The sequence below is a fragment of the Haliaeetus leucocephalus genome, unplaced genomic scaffold, assembly GCF_000737465.1.
Source record: "Haliaeetus leucocephalus isolate CR32 unplaced genomic scaffold, Haliaeetus_leucocephalus-4.0 Scaffold362, whole genome shotgun sequence".
In the NCBI taxonomy this organism is placed as follows: Eukaryota; Metazoa; Chordata; class Aves; order Accipitriformes; family Accipitridae; genus Haliaeetus; species Haliaeetus leucocephalus.
This window is the reverse complement of record NW_010972798.1, coordinates 4,656,021-4,664,132: the sequence shown is the minus strand read 5'-3', so window position 1 is coordinate 4,664,132 and position 8,112 is coordinate 4,656,021. Positions and strand designations below refer to the sequence as shown.

Sequence of the window (8,112 nt, the reverse complement as noted above, 5' to 3'; positions counted from 1 at the left end):
GCCGCGCCGCTGGCGGGGCCTTCCCCGCCGCCGCCGCCGCCGGGAGGGGGGCGGACATCGCTTCCGCTTCCGCCTCTCCTCACCCCGGATTCGCCGGGGGGGGGAGGCCGGCCGCCATTTTTACTGAGGGCCCAAAGGGGCGGGGCGGCCGCCATCTTCAGCGAGGGCAGAGGAGGAGCGGGGAGAGGCGGCGCGGCTGGTCGTGAAATGGAGGCGGGCAATACCCCCGCGTCCCGGCCCGCTGCCCCTCGGCTGCGGGAAGAGGAGCTGGGTAAGTCACCCGGGGACGGGTCGCCACGGGTCTGCACACGCCTGTCCTGCTGTTCGGAGGGCGCAGCGGGACGCTGCGGGCCCCGTGAGGTGGAAGGCGTCCGAGCTTAGACAGGTGTCTGCCCCGTCCACCTGAATGATCAAGGCGGGCTCCGTGCCCTTCAGCGTTTTCACGAGGATCTACAACAAAGACAACGAAGCGTGACTTTGGATTCCTGCGTACTGTCAGCACCGTGGTTTAATCAGTCAGCTGAAATGACAAACGCTAAGTACTTTCAAGAGTTAAAAAGCACTGATAATTTACACATTTGATACGAGAGTGTAAGAAAATGAGAACAACCACAAACAATGAAATTCAATGACACTTCAACAAGCATTATAGAGAACACATTTGAGAATTACTACTTTGCTGTATTTTCTTACAATAATTGGCCAGATTTAAATTTTGTTTTGAAGTCAACAGAATCTTTCATATAAAAATGTTCTTTTGTTCAATAACAAACATGATCCAGGAAGCTGAAATACACGACACACATCTAGCCTGAAGGCTCAAAAGTCTGAAAAGCAGAGAATCAAATACAAATTACTTCCCAAAACCATCTCGTGATTTTGTATACCTTCCAGTTAGAATGCTGTTCCTGAAGTAGATTAACCTTGCAGGTAGCAGTGTAATGAACAATGAACAACTGAATTTGATATATATATTGAGTAGTGCCGAGAACAAAGCCCTGGCATACTTCTGATTACTACAGTTAATTTCTCTCATTCAAGACTGAGGTGAATTGCTTAAGCTATGGGGTTAAAGAAGACTGAAGTCCATGGCAGTATCAGACCAGCTGCATTCAGGTGCTCTCAGTTCACCTCAGTGCAGCGATGTCAGAGCACTGACATTCCACTTAACAGGCTTCACATAAATAAACCAAACTCTTTTCTTCCCTTTGATGGGAAAAACATACTGTTCTTGGCGTGTACAGTCATTCCTTTTGGCCTTCCAACTTCTAGACAGACTCCACCCATTACCTGTTTTTTCTACAACTTAGTATCTTTCTTGTTTTAGCATGCTAATCATGTGGAAGCCGATACCCTACTTGTGCTTCTGCCAAGGTAGAATATGCCAAGCTACTCCTGTACATTTCCATTTACTTTCTGACAGATAACTAAAATACTAACATTAGTCCCTTGTTTATAAAATCCAACCGAAGACAATGTATGTACTTCCCAATTAGACACCGTGGGGTGCATTTTATTTAGGAATGATTTAGGCTTCATAACATTTCTATGGGGTATTCTTTTCATTCCCAGTTTAGATTAGAAATAAATCAAAGATAGACCTGAAGTTATGCAGGAGTCAACAAGCAAGTTTTCTGTATCACAGGGCTCTCTGCTTTTACAGGAGAACACCTTTCCTGTATGAGACACAACAATGGTCTATACAAACATGCACGCTTCTTAAGCCCACTTTTTTTTTTTTTTTTTTTTTTAATGGCTTCTACTTCTTGTCAATGTCCTCTGGAGTGGCTTTCTTCCCAGAGCTCAACTGTGCCATTCCACCTGTATGCTGTCACTAAGAGCAGGGTTTTAAGAGAATCAGCATTCCACCCTCTCAGTTATACCCATATGAACAAAATTAGCTTTCCATATATAAAATAATACTGTTTAGTGTTTGTTAACTATATTATTGCTACCATTTTAAGCCAGCCAGGATGACTGTGTTCAAAATAGGAAATCAGCAATTCTACCACAGACATTGGTATTCTCTATACAACAGACTAATAAAATACAGTCAGGACACCATCAGGTTGCCCTTTTCAATGACTACACGAAAGATTTAGTAGTAAAACAGCATTTTGAAATGGTCTTGCCTCCTTCAAAGAAATAGACTCTAACTGGTTCATAGCAGACTTTCCAGAAATAATTCTCTAGAAATTATAACTTCCGTAAACTGATTATATTCAGCCAATTTTTATCCTTAGCTTTAAAAATCAAATGCAAAGACCCTTGCATGCCTTGAAGCTGACAACACCAAATCTCACTGATCAAGAAATGTTTTATACATTCATTTTATCTATACAAAGCTTGCATTAGACAATCTTGCATTACAAATTTACAACCGATGCAGAAAGAAATGTAAATTCCACCACTAATTTATGGGTAAATTCACCCTGATAACTAGCACAATCTAAATGACCTCACCCTTATTTTTATCTGTCCAAGTATCCACTCTGAAATACAGCTACAGAATGAATTGTAAAAATTCACTTCTAATGATTATAATGGCAGGACAGCACTATCTAATCTGAACAGATGCGTGAAACCATTTGAAAGTGATTAAAGTTAACAAAATTTTTGTACTGTACCAGTGTTTTAAGCCAGTATACAGAAGTTTAAAATGTACAGAATTAAAATAACGTTCCTCAAATTACCAGCGGTGGAAAGCTAATTATAAATATACATAATTATAATAATAGAATGATAGACTAACAGAGGCTTGCTCTAAATGAGGTTGGTGACATACATCATTTCAGCGAGAGCTAAATTGGGATTTAGATAAGAAAAATCATACTTGTACATTCTCAGCTGGATCACTTTCAAAATTCCCTTACAAATACTCCTTAAAACATGACCAAATTTACGCACAAGCAATGGGTGTCTCCTTGGTGCTTTAAAAGATAGGAAAAGGTAAATAAAGGAGACAAAAATCATGTGCAAGGTCTGTAGTAAGTGTGTGGAAGAGAGGGTTGTTGTTAGTCCCACAGACAGGAGTTGAAATTAAACACTGAACAAAGAAAGTGAACAATGAGGTCGGATAGGTACAGGACAATTTTAAAAGCTTATCAAGAGTATGAGGTGGGAAACGCAGGCCGATATGTGAATTTGGAGATGTCCATGCTTGGGAATTTTTGGAACACCCTTATCTTTGGCAGGCTAGTGCAATTTGCTAAACATCAGCACAAGTGACCTGCTGCCAGAGGGTAACATGAGCTGGATATGCAATTGAGATCAGTGTGGTGTTACTTAAGCATGGAACTCGATGTTAGCTTTCTCTTTATCCCTTTTTAAACTCCAGAGAGCTGGTCTTGTACATTAGATGTGAAAGTGCAGTATGACCATCAGAACTGCTATCACAACATGCAACTACTCCCACTGTCCCTCCCCCCAAAATCTGATCCATCACACTGTAAATGCGATTATTCCTACTGAAACTCCTAGGTAAGGAAATTCACAACACCAAGTTGTTGTACATGCTTTGCCGATATAAAGATGAAAACATTAAAATTGTACAATTGCTGTTAAAATTGTATTTAATATCACATTTCAGTGACTGGAAGTTAATTCCAATTCTAACAAATTGATTACAGGGAAAGAAAGTAATCATGCTGTCTCATGTATCTGAAGATGACTTAAAAGATCTTTTTCATTTCCAAACCTCATTAAACAATCAGTACATTTATGAGGCAAATCTGCTGAATGCCTGAAATCCAAGTGAGTTTTAAGGTCTTCAATCTGTCCTGTTGAATATTCACAGTATTGACACAAATAAATCCCTTCAGATAAATGAGAGCTTAAATGCTTGCAATATTCCAACATACCTGAAAAGCCCTTCCCACAGTCATCACAAACATGAGGGAATATTTTGGTGTGTTCAATAGCTACGTGCCTGTTGACATTTGTATGCAGCCTGCTCCTAAAGCCACACACTTGGCATACAAAGAAGTTTTTGCATTTGTCAAAACTGATTTTGTTTATGAGACTGTACTGTCCACGCTCCTTGTTATTATAGCTGTCACTTAACTCTATCAGTCGACATGCATGTTCATTCACCACGTGGCTATGCAGATCTTCTGGATCATTTGTTTCATGCTCACAGAACTGACACAAATACTGCTCGTCACAGCTGTGTTCCTGGAAGTGCAGGTACAACTCACTGCTCGAGGAGAACTGCATATCGCACTGCTCACACCAATAAAGGTGGTCATTGAAGTGAGTGTCTGCTATGTGCTGACTCAGATTCTCAAATATCACTGTTTTGTAGTCACAGTATTTACAGATGTACGGATCCTCCTCATGTAGTTTCACATGTTCAATGAGCTGCACTTTGCTGGAGAAGCTTTCTTTACAAACTTTACAGACATGAGTGTCTGCACATGTCTTGTGCTTCAGGATCATGTGCTGCTTTAAATCAGAAAAGTACTTGCTATTAAACTCACAGAGCTCACACTTGTATAAGCCACTGCTGTTGGCTCTCAGCAAAGGCCATTTCTGTTGAGCTGTGATATTCAAAGCCTGGTTCTTCTCAAAGATTTTGCAGGTTTCCAGAGGGATTTCCTCTAGGTCCTCAGCTTCCAGCTTCTCAGGTGACACAGTTTGTGTTTCTATATCATGAACTTCTACAGCATTCACTTCTGTTGTAGAAATTTCTACAGTTTGAATATCTAGAGGTTTCTCTTCTTCTGTAGGGCTGTCACTGAATATAGGTGAATCACATAAGTCTCTGCACATTCCATTATTAGTACCTTTATCTGCAGGAGGAAATAGGTAATAAAAGCAAAAGGTTAAAAAACCCCTGCAAAACACCTGGGACCATATTAAACTTTTCAGTTAGTTGTAGCAGCTTACAAATATAAAAAGCACTTAATTTTCCCCAGCCAGACTGTTTTATACTTAACTAACAAATAAATAACGTAAACTACAAATCCTTCACCTCTTCTGTCAAAGCAAAAAAGTTACATTAAAAGCCAGCAGCCATGCTCTCCAGCTTCCCAGCACTTAAGCTGCAAATACACATTGACCTTTACCTTTATCCTTCTTTTTAGGGTCTGCATAATGCAACCCCACAACGTTTGAATGTGAACTGCTCCACTGAGAAGTCCCAGCATGCACTGGACTCCCATCATCATCTGTGTCTAGGCTCTGCACAGGACTGTGGAATCTAGCTGCAAAGATAAAAGAAGGATTTTCTTGTCATCATTTGTCCATACTAGTATCATCGTGATTCTCCGATTTAACCATAGATCTTATTTACTATTTACTTATTCCAGTTGCATAAATTTATCTTTATGTACTAATCACATCATAACCTACATTAAAGAAAGTAACAATAAATACCTGACAGTAACAATAAATATCTGTATTTCCACAGATACAGAAGACAACAAAAGAATTCAAAAGGTGGCAACTCTGTCTTTAAAATTTCAGCAAAAAATAGTCAATTCATTATACTGGAAAAAAACTAAAACCCTTAAATAAAACTTTATATTTGAAAGACACAATTTTAAAAAATATTCTCAAATATTTCTGGACATCACATTTTAAAGTATAATACTTTCTAAGACTTCTAGAGACCTGCTGGCTAATTTATTAGAGTGAAAAAAAAAAAAATCCATCCCCACATTTGCTCTGCTAAACTTTACATCCACTAGTGGATGTTTTATAAAAAAGCATTTTGTTTTTCGTAAGTACAAGTACAGCTCAATGCAACTGCTGGTAAATTCCATTTGAAATCTTAGATTATTTACATCAGCTTTGTATTACCTAGCTAGCGGATGTTTAGATAAAGAAGTCTAATCATCTTTATGAATGTTGTAAAATTGAAAGATCTTTTTGTTATCATTGTTTCTACTTTGAAAATTGTATTTCGATTTTAACAATTAAACAACCTTCCACCAGTCTAAGGCATATCAGATCACAACAATGCTCAGAAGTCACCCACTCCTTATTTTGTATTCTATTTGCTTCTGTGAATAGGAGCATGACACACTTAGTAAAGAATTGCAGAACAAGATCCCAAAACGTAGTCTTACCTCTGTTTTCAGAAAACTTTATATCTGGCTGTTTCATAGAACAGACACTATAGCAGTGGTCAGAAAAAATTCCACTGTTGTCTATGTATTTGCTTGCACCTGAAGAATCTAAGACACACAAAAAAAAGTAAGTTTTAACACTAACGTACTGATGTTGCTACGGATGTATTTAACGTTCACCAAAATTCTCTTCACCAGCCACATTTTTACTTCTTGTGTTTGAAGAATTCTATGCTGGCCTGATAACATTCCTATTGTGATTTACAACTTTCAGCTGCTGCCCTGAAGTTTGGAGTATCAGATACAATCGTTAGCAAACTCTGCTCCCACTGAAGACAGCGACAGGAGAACAGTTCGTTCAGTGCTGAACACTTCTGCACACCCCCATCCCAACTTTTACAAAATTCCTCCCCTTGTGCGTTTGTAGAATCATCTTCATTTTGTAGCTTGAGCAAGTTTCCCCATCTGCAGGGAGTACAGAAGAAAACTATTCAGATGCATTGACTGAAAGTGGCTTAATAAAAGAGCACGCAGAGTTGGTACTCAATACATTCAGACAAGACTTCTTATCCCTCCCTTTTATGTGACTGATCTTCCACGTATTAGCACATATGGTCCCTTTTCATAAAACAATTATTCTGAGAAAAAATAAACTTACTAAAGCATACATAACTTAAGCTCTAGACTGACCTGAATATCGAGAAGGATGTAGAGTCTTCCTTTTCCTCTTTTTAGGATGTTCATTCATTTTGAATAATCTAAATTAATTGCAAAGTGAAAATATTCAAGAATTAAGACTTGTTTGTATCTAGTTTATCTTTCATGACTTCACGAAACAATACCAACATTTGAAAACCCACACATTAAATACAAGAGGTTTTTTCCTACTCCGCTTTCTTGCCCCCCAGCCCCTTCTGTTACAGTTAAGAACACATTAAATCCACAAAACTACTGAAGTCAAGTTTCGTATTCCTGCCCTGGAACAAAAGAAGGTTCACCATAAAGACAGACAGGTCAGGACTCCAGGCACTCAAGTACTCAGTGTAACCTGCGAGGCAGTTCTCCAGCACCCTATTGCCTTTTGTCAGAGACCAGATATTCTGTGGCAGTCCTTCAGGTAAAGTTTTAATGTTGAAAATACCAACAAAAGTCGTGCTCTCTTACCAAAAATCCTAGACTCTTCAGTATCAGCAAGAAGAGCAGCTAAGAAGCTGATGACTGTACAGCTTCCAAATGTAGCGAATACATCAGCTCGAGAAGATGTTCATCTATAGAGTGACAGCATTTTAAAACACTTTAAAACTTGAGCACAAAATAAAAAAATAATAATAATAAAAGAATCAGATACACAAGCGCTATAAAGAATGAAACTATGGAAATTGAAGCTAGAAAACAACATAAAAAGTTGGCATTAATTTTGGTTTAGAGTGTCAAAATTAATAAGGTAGATGCATTAGAGTATTTATTTTCCTTTTGTCCCACATCAGTTAGCTTTCGCTGCACTTGGCAGCTCCTGACAACAGAAAAATATGTGGAGACACCAAAAATACTTGAGCTATGCATTGGCCCAAAGAGTTGTGAAGAAGAAAGGGCTGCAAACATGGAATCTGATGTGGTTTACCGTAACACTAGGGCACTTCCAGGATCTTCTAAAGCCAATGCCACCCACCAGAGCTGAAAGCAGGGAAAAAAAGGCCCCTCATCAAGTAAAGGCTCTTCTCATGAGATGAAATAACTTGTCTGCATTAAAGTTTTATTTTAAGGGGAGCGTAACATGGGAATAACACGGGTTTTAGCATTACATCGTGGTCTAGACGTATCAGATGCCCTCATCGCTCTTTCTGACTGCGAGGGAAGAACCTACGTTACACTGAGACGGCAAGTTTTATCCCAGTCAACCTCTTCCCCGCGGACCGGCCCCCGGGCCAGTAACGCCCGTTCCTCTTCCCCAGCGGCTGTCCCGGTACGTCTCTCCCAGCTGCTCGGCGCGGTTACGGCAAAGCCTCATAAAGGCCCAAAAACTCGAGATCCCCGGCCCCCC

At 39.6% G+C, this 8,112-nt stretch overlaps 2 protein-coding genes and 1 long non-coding RNA gene across 12 annotated transcripts in view; 1 reads left to right on the top strand and 2 right to left on the bottom strand.

Moving 5' to 3' along the window:
* MFN1 (mitofusin 1) overlaps positions 1 to 3,934 on the bottom strand; it is a 30,736-nt gene extending 26,802 nt beyond the window's left edge. For 4 of the 9 annotated variants that reach the window (XR_774682.1, XR_774684.1, XM_010572915.1 and 1 more), the window contains exon 1: positions 3,861 to 3,930. The gene's annotated coding sequence lies outside the window, so the exon portion shown is untranslated. Of the gene's footprint in view, positions 1 to 3,860 lie in introns of all 9 variants that reach the window. The other 5 variants (XR_774687.1, XR_774689.1, XR_774688.1 and 2 more) reach the window with 2 other exon arrangements.
* Positions 63 to 5,170, top strand: LOC104835105. 2 transcript variants are annotated; one of them, XR_774690.1, is made up of 4 exons: positions 63 to 271; positions 1,328 to 1,374; positions 3,338 to 3,480; positions 5,085 to 5,146. It is a non-coding gene; the product is annotated as an uncharacterized LOC104835105 (long non-coding RNA). The 2 variants fall into 2 exon arrangements; XR_774691.1 differs by lacking the exon at positions 3,338 to 3,480 and having other exon boundaries at positions 5,085 to 5,170.
* Positions 3,555 to 7,324, bottom strand: ZNF639 (zinc finger protein 639). Its single transcript, XM_010572916.1, has 5 exons — positions 7,236 to 7,324; positions 6,762 to 6,829; positions 6,072 to 6,179; positions 5,067 to 5,204; positions 3,555 to 4,790 (listed from the first exon to the last, which is right to left on the bottom strand). The coding sequence occupies exons 2-5, from the start codon at positions 6,817 to 6,819 to the stop codon at positions 3,643 to 3,645; spliced, it is 1,452 nt and encodes a 483-aa protein (XP_010571218.1). The 5' UTR covers positions 6,820 to 6,829; positions 7,236 to 7,324; the 3' UTR covers positions 3,555 to 3,642.
* Between the last annotated feature and the right edge of the window lie 788 nt (positions 7,325 to 8,112).

What these genes read in the sequence shown, in the direction of transcription:
- ZNF639 (XM_010572916.1), bottom strand. Translation starts at nt 6,819, where the DNA reads ATGAATGAACATCCTAAAAAGAGGAAAAGGAAGACTCTACATCCTTCT. An exon ending in ACATCCTTCTCGATATTCAG is followed by an intron (nt 6,180 to 6,761) that starts GTCAGTCTAGAG and finishes TGTGTGTCTTAG; the next exon opens with ATTCTTCAGGTGCAAGCAAA. An exon ending in CCCTAAAAAGAAGGATAAAG is followed by an intron (nt 4,791 to 5,066) that starts GTAAAGGTCAAT and finishes TTCCTCCTGCAG; the next exon opens with ATAAAGGTACTAATAATGGA.